Raw genomic sequence first — 17,883 nt, 5'->3', positions numbered from 1 at the left:
TGCCTTCAGGGCTCTCTCTAAAGCTCTTGTGGACACAGCCGAGCTGAAGCTGCCCGACCTGAACAGGGAGTTCGTAGTCCAAGCTGACGCGAGCGACCTGGGTATAGGTGCGGTGCTGTTCCAAGAACATGAGGACGTTCTTCGGCCAGTGGCCTTTGCCAGCCGGTCGTTGACGCCCGCAGAGCGTAACTATTCCGTGACCGAACGTGAATGTCTAGCGATAGTGTTCCCTCTGCGTAAGTTCGATCACTACGTCGACGGAGTGCCTTTTGTTGTTGAAATGGATCACATGGCGCTCACCTGGCTGAAGCACTTGCGCGAGCCCTCAGGCCGCCTCGCGCGCTGGGCATTGACGTTACAGCGCTACAACTTTGTTGTTCGCTATCGGAAGGGGAGCACAAACGTGGTGGCCGACGCCTTGTCGCGCGCCCCCGTTTCACACCCGGACACCTTTGACCGGCACCCCTCCGCGACAACGCTTCTGAACGAAGCCGGAGCCCTTGTCTCCAATGGCACAGAAGGAGCGAGTTCAGGCGGCTGTGCGGCCTATAAGCCGCCGTCGCCGGGCGAAAGTGCGTACCTGCTGGACCCTGTAACGTCCATGGGTATCACTTACAGCAGACGGGAGCTGCTGGAAGCTCAGCGGAAAGACCCATTTTGTCAGCAAATCGCTGACGAGCTCGAAAAAGAGCACAGCTCCGAAAGGGAGCGAGGCGGCAACGCCGATGGGCGCAAATTGACAGCTGGTATTGCTGTTGGCGCCGGGTGCGACGCAGCTGGTATTGCTGCAGGCACGTTGGATTCGTATCTGCTGGATGCTGATGGAGTGCTCCTGCGCTATCTCCCATCTGAAGATGCTCCTAATGAGTCCTTTAAGGTGGTGATCCCCCGCAGTCTACGGAGGGCCACGTTGAGCTATTTCCATGACTCGCGGTTGGCCGGACACGCGAGTGGCCGTAAGACTTATTTTAAGTTGTGCCGCTCCGCAACCTGGCCAGGCATGAAGCGTGATGTACTTCATTATTCTCGCTTGTGCCGCGTGTGTCAAAGTGTGAAGCCCCGTGGGGGCAAACCCCCCGGCCTCATGCAGCCGATCGACAGCCAGCTACCCTGGCAAATCGCGGCCTGTGACGTTATGGGACCTTTCCCAAGAAGCCGGCAAGGTCACACATTCCTGCTGGCCGTCACAGATCATTTCACGAAGTGGGTGGAACTTTTTCCCCTTCGGAAGCTAACGGCACGCGTCATATGGGACAAGTTGCTCGAGGTATTCACCCGCTTTGGCTTTCCGGCGGAGTTGATCACTGACAACGCGTCCTATTTCACGGCCAAGGTGTTCGTCGATGTCTGTGCAGCCTTTGGCATAACGCACCGCAAAACAACGACTTATCACCCTCAGGCCAATCCCACCGAGCGGATGAACTGAAATGTGAAGCCCTTGCTCGCGGCCTTTGCCCGGCAACACAGGGACTGGGACGCCTGTCTCCGCGAGATAAGTTTCTCTTTGCGCACATCGGTGAACCGTTCGACTGGGTACACGCCCGCTTTCCTCAATTTCGGGAGAGAGCTGCCAAACCCTATGGATCGCGTTCTGCGAACCAGCAGCGGGGCGAGCGCCGTTGCGTCGGGTCTCTCCGACTACGCGGTGCAAGTGCGCGCTAGGATGAACGAGGCCCTTTCTCATGCCCGCACCAACCTGGCGAAAGCACGCGCTGGACAAAAAGCCCAATACGACCGGTCGCATAGAGAGGTACATTATCAAGTAGGTGACCTTGTCCTCAGGCGCAATCATGGGCTGAGTGACGCAACAAAGGGCATCTCAGCCTCTCTGTCGGCCAAGTGGTCGGGCCCATACCGAGTGGAGACCAAAATGTCCCCTCTTGTGTATAAGCTGGTGGACTCAAACGGTAGACCATCCGGCGGTCCAGTGAACGTTTCTGACCTCAAACCTTTTGTTGCCAGAAGCAGCAACTGGGAAGAGGAAGAGACACAGCAAGCGCAACCGAGCAAGACGGCGGATCTCAATCCGCGCACTCGCCGGTATAACTTGCGAAAACGCTCGTAGTCGCCGCTTCTCGTTGGCAGGCGGAGGGACCTTATTCCACACCGAGCTGGCAAGCGGAGAGGTGTGACTATAGCGTGAATGCACGCGTTAAAGCGAAAAAAAGGCACTCATTAGCCGAATAAGACGCTTTTTCGTAGTGCGCAGCTTCTGCTGAGGGCCGTGGTGAACCAAAGTGATCCGTGAGCCCGCCGGCGTGAGCTGTGAAAGCCGACCTAGCCGTTGCCTTACTGCTCGCGCCCGGTGGACTTTATCCTCCAGTGGCGCTCGAGTGCCATGAAAGGCACGGTTAGCGTTTCGGCGCTGGCCGGAGGGATGCATGAGGCTACCATAAGCCCAATATGACCCTTTCCGTGGGCCTCCTCCTTCCCTCTGGCAGCCGCCTGCAAAGGTGAAGGCGCCAGAACGATGCGTGATTGGCAAGCTGACGGATGCAGTGTGAGCTTCGCGATCTGTGTGTGAACATTGTCAGCGGAGGGTGAGATTTGCGTGTAGTGTTATTATAATCGGAGTGCGGATTAGTTGTGTGAAGTGTTGATTGTCAGTGTGGTGCCAGACGGACGCCAACAATGAAGCCGTCGCAACACGCTTCGAGGACGACGACCGACTCGCCCAGGTCTCACGGAAGCCGTCGCCGCCGCCGCGGGCGCCTCCAGTCGCAAGCCGTTCGAGAGGCCACTGCGGTCGCACTCGCTCCTGAGACCACAGCACGACCCGTGGTGCAAGCTGGCGCTGTTACCACCTCCGCATCCTCCCAGGGGCGGTCGCTGCCGGTGTCTCCACAGCCAGCTGCCCGTTTGCCTCCACGCCGCCATGTCGCTACCTGGGCCTTCCAATCCGGTTCCGAAGCACCACTTTGCTTCGTGTCGACGAAACGGTGGAAGGAGCAAAGAAAGGTGGAGAACCACATGAGCGGGCGAGAGATACCACGCATTTTCCGCGGCCGCACGCTATCAGCCATAGTCGAAGCCTCGGGTGGGGCCGTCGTGGCCTCGGACCCTTCGACAGTGTACTGCGGCGTGTGCGGTGTGCAGCGGCTGTGTGCTGCCCATGACTCCAGCGCGGTGCACAAGCTTCACGTGAAGGGGACGGAGCCAGCTGCCGAGGAGCCCGGGACGGATCCAGCCCCACAGGTGCTGCAGTACCTCTCACCTCGGACCCTGTGTTCGCGGCGACCATCGCGGCAGCTGTGCAGCAGGCGACAACGCTGGCGCCCCTCCACAGCTCCGTCCTTTCTCCGGAAGCCGGAGGCAACGACCCTGCGAGAGAGACTCTCGACTTCGATATTTTCGCTTGAGAAAATAAAACAGGTCAGACGTCAGCTTTGCCATTGATTACGGTGGGCTCTCTCATGGGCCGGCCCGAGTCTTCAGGAGCGGGGGGATGTGGGGACCCCTTTTGGGACCCCTGTCTCCTGTTCACGCGCGACTTGGGCCATTCGGCCGCGCGATCGCTGGGGACACGCAGTTCCAAGCCTTATTTTGGATAGCGCACATTCCCCGCGGCCGCGGGCGCCGGCGCGACGCGGAGCCTGCTGCTTGCGCGCGCGGCTCACGTTACGCCGTGCGCCGCGCGTAAGAACAGTGCCTGAGGAGCGGGCCCCTCTCGCCCTCTCTTCGGTTTCTCTCTCCTTCAGCATCGGAGGTGCGCGGGCGCTTTCGCCCGGACAGATTGACTTTCGGTGCTCTTGGCTGTCGGACGTGCGGACCCTCTTGGTCCCGCGCCCCTCTGAGCAAGGCGGCCCCCTTTTGTGTGGCGAACCTGCTCGGAAGAGCCAGCGTGGCGGAGCAGACTTCCCGGGGGCTTTCACCCGTAGTCTGCGGCTGCCACCCCAGTGCCATATTCCTGTACTGTACTCGCATTTTGTACGTAGCAGGGAATAAACCCCCATTCGTTGGTGCCACGGCTGGAGTCGTCTCTACGCCTTGCCGGTGAGTCAGCGAACCCGCCGCGGCGCCCCTTTGCGTGCGCTGCGGAGTGGGGACGAGCTACGTGTCTCCTTAGACCTTAGCTAGCCGGGTCCCGGGCACGTTAGCCCGAAGCCCCCACAAGAGACACACCTGCTGTTGTCTGAAAGGAGAGTTCGCCTGAATTTTCGACAGTCTCCTTCACAGCAACTAAAGGTTCAGGTTGAGGGACGGAATAAAATAAATCCTCAACATCTACAGAGAAAGCATAACGGACAAAGCGGTTATTCTGGAGAAAGTTTGTAATTTCTTGGGACTGGGACTTAACTTCGTCGGGACAGCAATTACTTATTGGCGTTTTTAACTGCGCACATATACGAGGCATAAGTGAAATGGTTACAATAGTAATGCGGGGTTCATACTCGCAGCGCGCGCGCGAACGCCACAATTCGCAGAACGGCGCTGCGTCGTCGGTACAAGGTCCGTCCAAGTTGACAGCACCGATAGAAAGTATACCGTGACGTACGCCAACAGAGGGAACGACGAGAGCAGGGTGTACTTCGGAAAGCGCGAAAGCATCGGCGAAGATCGGGCTGATTAGTCGCTGTAGGCACGCAGATCGTTTCAACACGCCGTTTCAACAGCCGTGTGTCTAACCCGTGTATGCAGTACAACATAGAGTCACTGATCCTTCAGTTTCAGAGGAGAAGAAGCACTTCACTTTATTCAATATACAATCTGTTACTAAAGGAAGTATTTTCCAGACCTTCATATATTAGAACAGAGGTGTTACCACTGTTGGAATACTAATTTGGAGCACCCTTTATTATTAACAGTAGACCATGCTGTTTATACAGAGCTTGTGTAGCACCCTCTTGCACAAAATTAGTAAGGATTAACTTTGCAATAAATGTTCTGCTATATTCGATATTTTATTCGATATCCAGCTTACTTTTTCTTCATTTGATTCGATGTTCGATTCTAAATCTACAATTCCGTATTAGCACACCCCTACAAATAAGTTAAGGACTGCTAGTTATGTTTGTGCCATTAATATAACACATGAATTCAAGAACACCTTTTTATACGTGTTGGTTGTCATATATGAAGCTTGTGGACGAGATACGAGTTCCCATATTTTCTGTCTCTCAGAATTGTGAGTGTAGAATATGAAGTGTAATGTAATTAAAGTATGACCTGGCAGGTTAAAATGCTGTGCAACTAATTTCGGAAGTTTCTTGGCAATGGCCGCACTATTTTTGTTTAATATACCTTTAACTGGCTCTCCTGTTTTGCCGACACACTGTTTGTATTCAAGCATATAAACAAAGCAGGTGGTAAAGTTAATCATGGCTAGTGGCTATGCGTGCGTGTCAGTGAAAAGTGTACAGCTTCTGATACTTGCGCGTGCTTGTGGGTAGGGCACGGGTCTTCTGTCAAGCAATAATGCACCATTTTTTACAGATGCAACGGATATGTCAGAATGACCACGGATTTTTCTACAAGTTCTTTCGCATGACGCCGCAGCTCTTTGACAAACTATTGAGCTTTGTCGCAGAGGACCCCACAGGGCAGCACCACATTCGAGAAACCCCTGGAGTCTGGAGAACGACTTGTTATAGCATCGAGGCTTGTAAAAGATAGTTGCCCCTACAGTAATAATGTGCGATTGGAGGAATAGGAAACGACACCGTTTCTTTGTCATTTAATGTATCATTTATTTTATTTATTTACATAATATTGCCCGCCGCCTTTTGGCAGCCATGGCAGGGAGGGGTCACAAATCATTGAAGCAAAACAAAAGAAACAACGAAGCAACTGTCAATGAGCATGCATAAAAATACTAATACATAATCTATTTCATTATACACAACTAAACATTTATTAACTCATAAAAACATAATGGGTGGGACACAGAACACTGTTACAAAACAAGAGAAGTAGTAATCAAGCTACTGACGATGCGCGTGAAAAAAGATACCTGGAAAAAAGTTGTCACATGATCACAGAGACTGAAAGTTTGCACTTAGTGCATCACCAGTGTAGCAGTTCTGGCTAAATTAATCGAAAAACTTTGCCATCGAGTGGCATCACACAAAAGCTACCTCAGCGCTTTTGACCTTGCGCAACTTGTAAGACATGCACTCAGGAATGCTTGCACAGGTAGCATTAAATAAAGGTGGTAGATAACGTACACAAAAGAATTTGGTTTGTATGTCACCCAAGACGTGCCCCCACAGCCATGAAAATCATTGTCAAGAAAAGTCACGTCATATAATTAATGTGCAAACAATTGAGACATGGGTACAGATTTTTTTCCAACTTGTATTGCAGCTACTTGTTCTCTGGGCAAGACATAAAAGATGTTGCCTTTGCTTACCGTGTGGGGACTGAAATGGCTAGACACTGCAATCGTGTGTAAGTCGTATTGTGATGATCGTGTCTGCAAAGTATTAAACTGCTGCACAGCACGACAGCAGCAGAAATTTTTTACATTTTTTTAAGCTTAGGATTTTTTTAAAGTTCACATGCTCTTCACAGTTCCTGTCAGGTAGTCCTGTTTCATGCCAGAGAAGCAAGGTCATATGTACAAATGCCTCATTTACGCATTGCCTTATGTCACTGATTATGTACAAAGACTTCGGCAAAACATCCAATGCAGAACATGCTAAACCAACTCTGGCAGTGAGCCATGCAACAGCAAAAAAAAAGGACAAGAAATGTGGCTTGTGGTTGTCTATGTTGGCAGTGAACCTCACCTCCTGACTAGGCGGTGGTAAGATTTTTCCCATTCTGCTATGTCTTCTAATAATAAAACGATTTGAAAAATGCTTGCGGTGCTGGAACGCCCAGAGACAATGCTTTGCAACTTGCAGCATATAACCGAAATTTCCGATTTCTTTACCGGCATGTACAGACAACCGTAGATGCATGCACAAACTCTACATGCACAGGTGGTGAACTCAAAAAGGTTCATTGCTGCAAGACAGGTTCAATGAGTAAAGACAGATGAACGCGATGAACACCTGTCTTGTAACAACAAACCTTTAGTTGCAAGTCTGTACTTATTTCTCTCTCATAGGTGTGTTGCTAAAACATATTCACACATCTCTAGAGCAGCAATGGCCAACCAACCAGGCCCACAGATATCAACTTCACGAAATTCTGAAATAATTATGCACAAAAATACAAATACAACACAATGTAAAATGAACAAAAAAGAACTGAGGGGCTTTCATATGACAAAAACAGACAAGAAAACGGAGTAAAGCATATAGGAAAATTTATTTATTTATTTATTTATTTCAACATACTGTCAACCCTTTGACAGCGTTATTACAGGAGTGGGGTACAGAAAGAGCAGTAATAATAGTAATTGTCAGGGTAGGTATGCTAAACAAGCACAAATAAGAATGAAAAATATACATACAACAGTAAGCATGAATACGAGTATTGACAAGCATGCTAATAGAAAAAATAAAACAGCTAATCATATAGAGAGTACAAATAAATGACATCAGGTTGATAAGTACGTATTAAGCGAGTTATGTAACATCTCAAGGAAATCATCAATTCTTTGCTGTTCGACTATAAGTCGGTCAATGGTATTCCATTCCTGAATGGATCTAGGGAGAAAGGAATAATAGAATGCATTGTTGTTGCACGCATATTCTTGTAGTGTGAGATCATGCATGTGGCGTAGTTGCCTTGTTTGTTTAGTTTCAACGTATGTTGTGGGGTCTATCTTAAAATAGTTGTGCAGTAGCATAAATAAGAACTTCAGGCGGTGGATTTTACCACGACTTTGGAGTGAGGGCAAACCTGCGCTACGTAGCAATTCTGTCGGGGAATCAAGGCGTCGATAGCGGTTAAAAATAAATCTAATCGCTTTGCGCTGCACATTTTCAAGGATGCGATACCGCTACTTGTGAAAGGGAACCAGATTATATTCGTGTATTCTAGAATCGGTCGGACAAGTGTGGTGTACGCTAAAAGCTTAGTGTCACGGTCAGCGTGCCGCAGCGTCCGCTTAAGGAAAAACAATTTTTTCATTGCTTTCGCGATTGTAGCTTCCGTGTGAGCTGCCCAGCTGAGATCAGAAGTTATGATTACACCAAGATATTTGTACTGGGTTACATTTCGGAGTGCCACATTATTAAAACCATAAGAGAATGCTAGGCTTGTTTCCTTTTTTGTTATTGTCATTGCAACTGTTTTGTCTGTATTAATCACCATTTGCCAGTTAGAGCACCAACTTACTACTTCATTCAGGGCAATGTTCAGCTCATATTGGTCACTGTAGCTTTTGACCTCTTTATAAAGTACGCAGTCGTCTGCGAATAGCCTAATATTTGCGTTAATATTGATTGCCAGGTCATTTATAAACAGCAAAAATAATATTGGTGCCAAGACAGATCCCTGGGGCACACCGGATGTGACATTTAATGTGTCAGAAACATGCTCATTGCATTGCACAAATTGTTGACGGCCGGACAAATAGTTTGACAACCATCGAGTCATTGGCCCATCCCCAAGTTTGCGGACCAGCTGGATAACTAGCTTTTCATGGGAAACTCAATCAAATATGCATTTGAGAAATCCATAAAAATTATGTCAATTTGCGAGTGTTCGTTAATGCCTTGGGCGAAGTCGTGCATTATCGCGACGAGCTGAGTAACGGTCGATAGGCCTCTCCGGAATCCGTGCTGGTTGGGGTGTAGCAGATCATTGTCTTCGACAAACTTTGTGATGAATTTGAGCATAATATGTTCGAGTATTTTACAGCTGGTACACGTCAAGGAAATGGGCCTGTAGTTTGATGGGATCGTCTTGTCACCGGATTTATGCACTGGGATTATTTTTGCGACTTTCCATTCAGAAGGAATCTGAATCCTGGATAGATTTTGTGAATATTAAGCGTAGATACTTACTAACTGGTACTGCATACTGTTTGAGAAAAGCGTTCGGTATCCCGTCTGGGCCACAGCTCTTTTTGTCATCCAGGTTTAATAGGAGACATAGTATACCACTGTCGGTTATTTCTGGGGTTTCTAGTAATTTATTTTTGGTAGATGTGATAGTCTGGGAATGTTGCACTAGTCCATTATCGATTGTAAAAATTGACTGGAAGTAGCGATTGAATTGATCCGCCATATCTTTTGTTTCTATTGAAGGAGAAGCCTTGCTATCGCCATGTTTACCAGTGACGTAACGCCAAAATTTAGCTGGTGACGTTTTCATGAGCTTGGAGAGAGTGGCACCATAGTAGTGCATTTTGGAAACGCGTATCTTGCTTTTCAATGTTTTAGATAGCGCGGAAATCTGAGCGGCGATATTAGCGGCTAAACCAGACCTCCTATCCTTCCTCAGCCTACTAATTTTACGTTTAATATGAATTATTTCGCGAGTGATCCATGGATTATATTTTCTTGTAAGTTTGCGCTCTAGTGGGACGAAATTTTCAATACAATGCATGACGTGTGCTTTGAACTGCAACCATACATGATCTATCGACGAGTTTTTATCCGAGCAAAGATCTAAAAAGTCACGAAATTCGTGAGTGAGGTATGCGATTATTGCACTGTTGTCTGCTCTATTGAATGCAAGAACGTGCTTTATAGGGCCGTGGTGTCGTACAAGACCAGGTAGAGGCAGTGTGCATAGGACTAATTTATAATCGGATATGCCGTCTAAGATTTCGGTGGATGTCTGGTCGTTCAGGAAATGGTCACTAACTAGAACAACGTCAAGAATAGAAGTGGAATTGCCCTGGATACGTGTGGGGACGCGTACGAGTTGCTTGAGGTTAAAGTTGAACAATATATCCAATATGGCGTCATTCGCAGCACCTCGCATTTTTTTTGACGACCATTCCATTTCAGGCAAGTTAAAATCACCAGCCATGATTATTCTGCCGTTCGTCATGTGATCACGCATATAATCCAGAAGATGTTCTAGATAACTTATCTCAGCGTTAGGTGGTCTGTAGATAGCGCCTACAAATATGCAGCCTTTCTGCAGCTGTACTTTGCACCACACCGCCTCAATTTCTGGCTTATCTGGTAAAACGGTGTATCGTAGTTCTTTCTTAAAGAAGAGTGCGACACCCCCGCCTCTAGTGCCCCTATCTCTGCGCACAATCACATATCCCGGTGGCAAGACTTCATGGTCTAAGATATCCGAGTGAAGCCATGTTTCTGTGACAGCAATAATGTCAGGTTTAATTTCCAAAACAAGAGCTTCGAATTGGTCTATTTTATTTGCAAGACTCCGTGCGTTCACATTCAACAGGGTTACTTCTGTCGACTTCGAGTGACTCTCTTTTGTAAGGCGTCCTTTTCTTCGTTTTTTTGGACTGCAACTAAATCTTCATGGTCACTATCCCAAGCAAAAAGTTGACCATTTACACGCACTTTATCGTAGACTAGCGATACCCTTTCCTGCCTACGCCGGTATTCTTTCGTTCGATCCCACAGCTTCTTTCTTATTTCTCGAGTACTACGAGAAAAATCTTTACTTATATAGAAACCTGAGCCCTTGAGCTTCGTGCAGTGCTTGAGGATTGAAACTTTGTCTCGGCAGTCGAGTAGTTTAAGAATTACGGGTCTTGGCCTAGAAGTATCAGTTTGCTTCTTTTTGCCTAGGCGGTGGATTCTTTCTATTCCCTTGGTTTTTATCTGTAGTATACCGTCTAAAATCTTCTTTTCGACGAATTCAAGAAGCATGTCTGTTGATTCCTTTTGTTGTTCTTCAACACCGTATATGACAAGGTTAGACCGACGGCTCCGGTTTTCCAGATCCTCGATCTTCTTTTCCATAGCCATTAGGTTTTTTTCTAAGGTAAATATTCGTTTATTGTTCTCTGAGATCTGTTTTTCAATGCCGGCTATCTTTTCAAGTTTCTTGTCAATTGCTATAAGTCTAGTGTTTGTTATAGATTTTTCTTTCTTGATTTCTTGAATATCCCTTGCAATTAGCTTTAGCTGTTCTGCTATGCCATCAAGTGTAGGGCCAGGGTTCAAGTCAACATCTCCACCCAAAAGTAACAGCATGCGCAAGAAAACAAACAATTTGCAAAAGGATTCGCGAAGCGACCGTGGGCACGGCAGCAGAATTAGGCAGACATCGTTACTACGAAATGACTTGTCATAGCGTCTGCTCACTTGTAGAATAAACAGGAACGGATTTGAAGGCTGCATCTTTGCGATGCTGCCGTGCCCACTGCCAGCTGTGCCGTATGCGTCCTGCTTTATAGGGCCGCTCCACAGTGTCGTCATCGGTGATCCAAGGTTATCTGTCGATGTGACACCAGCGCCATCATGGAAGGGCCGGTAGCTTTCGTCGACTGAGACTGGGTGCATCAGCAGATACTTGTCGCCGATAGAAGGAGCTCGAGACGATGGTTGTAGCTCGTAGCACACCGGTGTAAGGCCCGTGGGGAACAGCAGGAAGCCTACCTGTAGAATAAGCAGGAACGGATTTGAAGGCTGCATCTTTGCGATGCTGCCGTGCCCGCCGCCAGCTGTGCCGTATGCGTCCTGCTTTATAGGGCCGCTCCACAGTGTCGTCATCGGTGATCCAAGGTTATCTGTCGACGTGACACCAGCGCCATCATGGAAGGGCCGGTAGCTTTCGTCGACTGAGACTGGGTGCATCAGCAGATACTTGTCGCCGATAGAAGCAGCTCGAGACGATGGTTGTAGCTCGTAGCACACCGGTGTAAGGCCCGTGGGGTACAGCAGGAAGCCTATCTGTAGAATAAACAGGAACGGATTTGAAGGCTGCATCTTTCCGATGCTGCCGTGCCCACTGTAGTAACTGTAGTTTTATTTCTAATGCCGTGGTCACAAGGAGAAGAGACTGAAAGTGGACGAAATACAACTTGTCACTGGTGGGAGCTAAACCCAAAACAAATTGACCTACGGTGAAGGCCGTTTCACCATCAATTCCCTAGAATGTTTACGTGTACTAGATTAGGCTCTGGTAGTGTTGCTGCACAAGTAGCACTGGCTAACACCACCAGAACGAGATCTAGTACAAGCACATATATGCTCAAGAAAGTTTGCAGAGGGATAGCCATTGCTGCAGCTGTATTGGTAACGCAACGCAAACATAATACAAAGGCTGTGGGTTCGCCTTCCATCAATGGGAAGTTATCTTTTCATCCAATTTCATTTTCCTCTTTATTTGTCCATTTTATTACAAGGTAAATACATTCCTCAATTATTTGCTTTGTTTCATTGTCTCTTGGCTTTATTATACAAGAGGTATACAATAGAAACATTAATCTTTGAATTTACTATTTGCATCAATTTAATTTTCATACCGAGATGCTTATCCTCACTGACTTCCCTAATGTGTTTGAGCAGAGAGACAGCAAAAGTTCGAGGTCGTCCTGTGGTTTGCATCTTTTGACTGCACTTGAAACATTGCCTTATTCCTCCAACACTAACTGACTCTCATCTTTCTTTTTCCTTTTCCTCCCTCTTGACGTCGCTTCAGAAGCAATGCTTCCCAACGTGTCGAGCTTGTGACTACCTGCTCAAGCCAGCGACGCTTGTGACTCCGGCCTGCTTCGTGTGCCTCGGAAGCCTCAGGAACCAGCACTTCTTGAAGCACCGGGGGATTCAAGAGATTTCAAAATGTCCCGAGACTCCACAGAATCGTGCGATGCCGAAGACAAAGTCGATGCTGGCGCTTGTGACTCTACACCTGACAGTGACGGCACTTCAAGCATTGCCAGATCAGAAAGCTGGCACATCTTTGTTAAGATGTCCGCAGCGCTTGCCTCCTCACTCGATGGGGGCACTGGTGGAAGGTTGGCGGACATCCTGCATGTGAGCGTAATAACGTTTGCACATATTGTCAATGTGCAAATAATGTGCCGATCTGAGTCCAAAAATACGTAATGGCTCAAGTCCGTCCACATTTGTTTTAAGGTGTCATTTTATTAGAGAACAACGCCCAAGCTCTGAGTCAGTTTCGTGAGGACGAAAGTGGCTTGCATACACAACCAGAATGAACATTTGCTGCATGCGTTGAAGTGTAGCTTTTGTATTATTATTATTTTTATGCTTCTTATGCATTTAAGCAGTTCTTATGAGATCTCCATGCCTAAAACCTAGTGATACCTTGTACTTCAAAGAGTGCATGATATCTGGAATGTTTCAGTTTCGAAATAATTAGCAGCAAACATTCCAGTACATTTAATCAGTACAACCACTTAATAAATTTTATGTTAAAAGACCTACGCTTGTACGTTCTAAACATAGAGTACACTCTAAAAAATGTTTACACCCTTTGGGGTGTATATCTGCCACCCAACAATAATCGTCATCTGCCTTCTTACGTTTCCTTGCTTGAAAACGCCGCACCCGCTACTTTCCTCTCGGCAATACTATGTCACGCTGATAACGCGCATGCCGTTCGTTACTGGGAAGTGCCGGGCTCGCAGAGTTAAAGAAATGAATTGCGGACAAGACCGATGACGTTTATCGTTGTGTGGCAAGATACGACTCAAAGGGTGTTTTTCTAAGAGTGTAGTAGTATTATGTCTTGCTTTAACATGGCTCTTTCCTGTTACAGTTTTTGTACTTGAAATGTTCTTGACTTGTAACTTTGTTTTCCTTTCATTTGTTTTTAAACTCCATCTCATTCTAAACTGTTTTTCTTAATTGAATGTATGTGTAAACACAGTGTGAAGCTGTGTACGTAGCAGTCAGTGCATTTGCTGTTTGTATTTAGGAAGTTATGTATAGTCATGTTGGTCATCTTGCCATCTGCCTTGTGAAGGGCGTTTTAGCCCAGTGAAGCTGATTTTAGCGCGCAAACCCTTCCAGAAGGTTTTTTAAAGCTAAGCTATATTTGCTTCATCTTTGGAATTTCCCACCGCTGCTGCTGCTGTCTTGCCAAATAGCTCTTACTGAATGCCTCGTACTGACATTAATGTAGTCGTTGAATCATTGTCATCCCGGCTGACTACTGGCTACTGTCTTGCACGAGTGACGAGTACAAGACATAGTGCAAATACCGGATATAATAATGTAACTAGGTCGTGGTTTTCGCATGTAAAATTCCAGTAATCATTTTATGCACAGTGAAAATGTGTCTAACTGGATCGTCTGGTGTTGGAAATTTTGCTAAGCAGGAACAGAGTTCTCCATAAACATCGTCAAAGCTTCACTTAAACCAGTATAACCACAGCGCTTGGTATTCGCAGAATAACCGCAAGCAGATAATTAGGTAAGGACACTGCTGAGCAGGCACAAAAACAAGCATTATCAGTTACACAGCTGATAATGTCGCTGGATGGTGCATTTTTTCCTACAGCATGAGGGCACTGAATTAATCCTTGAGCAAGCTAGCTAAAATTCGTGGGTCTGCGATTAAGCATAGATTTGCACACTGCTGTCAAGCAACAAAATGCAAAATTAAAGCTGTTCATTGCAGCGCCTAAGACACACGTGAATATAGCAACGTTCAATACTCGGCTAAATACTGTCCATTGACTTGCATGCTGCCTTCTAGGATCAGTGCACAGAATTAAAGGAAACTACTTGCATCTTTTGGGTTTTGTTTTTGTGTGTGCATCATGCAAGGCCTTTTCATTTTATTCATCCTCCTGGTTTGTGTGTGATACTCTCTGTACTTCTGTCTTATGCATTATTAAGTTAGGTTCTTATGTGCTATTTTACTTGTTATTTTGTACCTATATTTCTGCTTTCTCTGCTCTCCACTGCAAGATTGTGGGTACCTAAATAAATAAATATACAAAGCTATGCTTGTACTGCTTATATGTCCCCTTACCAGATCACATTTAACGAAATATGCGATGATCGGAGCAGCGATGCCGCACAAATATTTTATCGCGAATTCGACGAAGCTGAATATAATGCATACTGCGCGTCGATTCACTTGTGTAAGCACAATTTTGAGTCGATAACCATAAAGCGGCGCATTGCAAGCTATAATATAAACCTACGGCATCACCGGTCGACGTGGTAAAGGGAAAGCACTAGAATCCCGTGGTTAATTTTTAACAAGCCGGCTAAGATGGAAACTTCAAGATCACTTATATATGGTCTACACTCCATTGTGTAGCGCAGTAACATCATCTCGTGGAAAAACAGCCAGATGACGTCGTCCTGAACGTCGTCTGGCAAGGCACGGCTCTTTTCTTTCTGAAGCGTCTTCCAAGGCGTCGAAATTTATTCCCCAAGGATTTCCATCACTTCTGCAGCGCTGTGATAACGTCATTTGCACAGATGAAACGCGTTTTAGACATCTGCGAGTCGGCTGATGAGAGAGGCAGCTTATACCGGTTCCACACAGGCTTTCGATCGCGATCGAGCGCGATCAAATTTCTCGATCACGATCGGTTCTACGCAGATTGCGCAGTACAGGCAATCGTGATCACAAAATCCGATCCCGATCGGGCTCGATCGCGATTGAAACTGCTCCGGTGTGACGCCCGTACGAAATTCAGAGTACTCACCTGTTGGGCAGCGCTGGGCATGACGATCCACGAGCACCTCGTCATGTGCGTGTTCTTGTGGCGCTTGTGTTTCACCTGCCACCAAAGCGCAGGTCGAGCCTCAACGCAGGCGATCAGCGCTTCGTTGTTGATCGCCTCCATAGTCTCTGTGATCTATAGCGACACGAAACCAGCAGCTATATACTCCCGGCGTCTCCGTAGGATTCTGAAACTTCAACAACCTTTCCGAACCGCCGTAAATGTACAAGCGGCCAGCGGCCCACGTGACGTCGGTGCACAAGCTACGACTTCCGTCGCGTACGCTCAAAATGACGCCCAAGATAAAGACCTCCTTGACGCGCGCTATTCCTGCGCGTCTGCCCTCTCTAGATGCGTAGGACAGGTGCGCACGGCCTCGCAGACGCGCGACGCGTAGCCAGGCGCGCACGATTAACCGCGTGTGGTTGTGCAGTGCGCGCCCGCGCGTGCTTCATCTCCAAAGCGATCTGCTATGTTTGCAGATTGCGCGTAGTGCCGGTAGGTTCGTATGAGCTGTGCTTTCGACGTTTCGTTCGCGTTGAAGCGAGAGATGCACGAAGGTCAATTCGATCGCTGCTGCTGCCGCGATTCTTCATTCACTCCAGCATTTTGACAGAGAGTTTCCGCGCTCATCAAGCTAGATGTGTTTATGTTACTTACAAATTTCAAATTCAGATTGCTTGTAAAGTATGTTTGTGCGATTGTACTAGTATGTTCCCACCCTGCTTAAGATCTTGTAAAAGATCGTAGTATATATAAATAAAAAAAAGAAAAGTAATGTTTACCTGTGAGCGCCTAACACCGTGCTTGTTAATTTTGTTAAAAACATGTTGCCGAGTAGTTGGTTTGAAACCACGATAGAATGTGTAAGCGCGACTGAACGAGAACGCAGAAAGAAAGACGCACAGAGACAGCGCTGTCTTTGTGTGTCTGTTTCTTTCTACGTCCTCGCTCAACCTCGCTTATACATTAGATCATTGTTAATTTAGTTAGTAAGTGAAAATTTTACGAGTTTATGTGGCCGATAAAACTACTATCCTTACTTTGTATAGCTATCTACAAGTTTGCTATCGCAATCGGTGCTTCACCTTTGGGGCGAAACTGCGACTTTTCCATACATGTTTTTCATCTTTTTTTCTCTTCCTCGAAACTTCTCAATCTCCCTTGTAGCGTTACCTGCGCTTTAACGGATCGTGTCTTATCAATCTCTTCCCTGCTTTCTTTCCATCAATACTCTAATCGTCTTTAGCTTATCTCGACTGCCGACCGATTTACGCTTCCGTTCACTTCAAATCCAAACGCTTCTGCAAAGTATACGTTACCTACAGGTCTAGCTAGGTGAATGCTTTTCCATTCCACTAGGATACGGAGTGGTTTTCATATGTTTTGCTGCAGCGTACACATGCCTTATCTAGCCGGGTAGGGTGTCGGACGCGACACGCGTCCGGCCGGCGCCTTCATGTGTAGACAGCATTCACGCGACCACGTACAGGTAGTGCTACCCGGTGCGACCAAATACAGCGAGTTGGTAGCGCGTGCAACTTGCGATCTGACGCCGCATTTTGTGGAAGCCTGTTGGGAGTGTATCGGGTGCGTCTCTTAGTGCGAGTAACCTCATGACGGATCGCGCACAATATCGCACGTGGTGTCTGCATTTCACTCACCCGTCAAGCGCCATGTCGATGAGACGCTTGATGCCGCAGTGCTCGAACACGTCCTCCTGTGTCGCCTCCGGTTCGAACACCACGGTGAATGTGAACAGCTTGGTTTGACCACTTGCTGGCTCCTCCACCTGTTCGCGCCAACGGCGAGAGGTTGTGTTGTAGCCCTGCTTTCTGACCTGCTCTTCTGTCAGAAATATTCAGTCCTAAAGAGGGTGCACTTCAGAGGAACTTGAGTTTCGCCTAGTTGGTATTTACTGCATGTCACACCGACCGCCTATAAAATACCAAGACAGAACACAAGACGACAACAAGGGCGGTATTCTTTCAATGTCTTCGTCTTTTATTAGCGGTGAATGTGACTTGGATGCATTTCGACAACATTATGTGCAAGCTCACCTAGTTTGTAGATGAATAAACGACCAAGATAGAACATAACACGACGACACGGGCGGTATTCTTTCACTGTCTTCGTCTCTTGTTAGCGGTCAATATGACTTGAATGTATTTCGACAACATTATGTGCAATTATGCAAAAAAGAGGTGGGGCGTGCAGACAGGACACAAGAGTAGAGAAGTAAACAAGACGATAGAACGCACGTGTTGTCCACTTCTCTACGCTCGTGTCCTGTCTGCACGCCTCACCTCTTTTTTGCATAATGCATCCTTACCAACTAGCTCAGCTTTCTGCAGTTCTATTACGTGCAAGCTCACCTAGTTTGTAGATGAATAAAATACCAA

The 17,883-nt window shown here is 47.2% G+C and overlaps 2 protein-coding genes across 11 annotated transcripts in view; both read right to left on the bottom strand.

The window, feature by feature from the left end:
- Positions 1-17,883, bottom strand: part of LOC135896749 (kinesin-like protein KIF12) — a 535,077-nt gene that overhangs the window by 386,813 nt on the left and 130,381 nt on the right. For all 10 annotated transcript variants that reach the window (XM_065425246.1, XM_065425247.2, XM_065425245.1 and 7 more), the window contains exon 4: positions 17,146-17,273. In XM_065425246.1, the coding sequence (XP_065281318.1) occupies positions 17,146-17,273 (128 nt within the window). The remainder of the gene's footprint in view (positions 1-17,145; positions 17,274-17,883) is intronic.
- Positions 10,099-15,604, bottom strand: LOC139056473 (uncharacterized). Its single transcript, XM_070534722.1, has 3 exons — positions 15,464-15,604; positions 12,508-12,561; positions 10,099-11,720 (listed from the first exon to the last, which is right to left on the bottom strand). The coding sequence occupies exons 1-3, from the start codon at positions 15,602-15,604 to the stop codon at positions 10,263-10,265; spliced, it is 1,653 nt and encodes a 550-aa protein (XP_070390823.1). The 3' UTR covers positions 10,099-10,262.

The sequence above is a fragment of the Dermacentor albipictus genome, chromosome 2 (genome assembly GCF_038994185.2).
Source record: "Dermacentor albipictus isolate Rhodes 1998 colony chromosome 2, USDA_Dalb.pri_finalv2, whole genome shotgun sequence".
NCBI classification, from domain to species: Eukaryota; Metazoa; Arthropoda; class Arachnida; order Ixodida; family Ixodidae; genus Dermacentor; species Dermacentor albipictus.
The sequence above is the reverse complement of the archived record's forward strand: the minus strand, read 5'-3'. Positions and strand labels throughout refer to the sequence as shown.

What these genes read in the sequence shown, in the direction of transcription:
- LOC139056473 (XM_070534722.1), bottom strand. Translation starts at nt 15,604, where the DNA reads ATGGAGGCGATCAACAACGAAGCGCTGATCGCCTGCGTTGAGGCTCGA. An exon ending in TGCCCAGCGCTGCCCAACAG is followed by an intron (nt 12,562 to 15,463) that starts GTGAGTACTCTG and finishes CTGGTTCCTGAG; the next exon opens with GCTTCCGAGGCACACGAAGC. An exon ending in AGCGTCGCTGGCTTGAGCAG is followed by an intron (nt 11,721 to 12,507) that starts GTAGTCACAAGC and finishes TTTATTCTACAG; the next exon opens with ATAGGCTTCCTGCTGTACCC.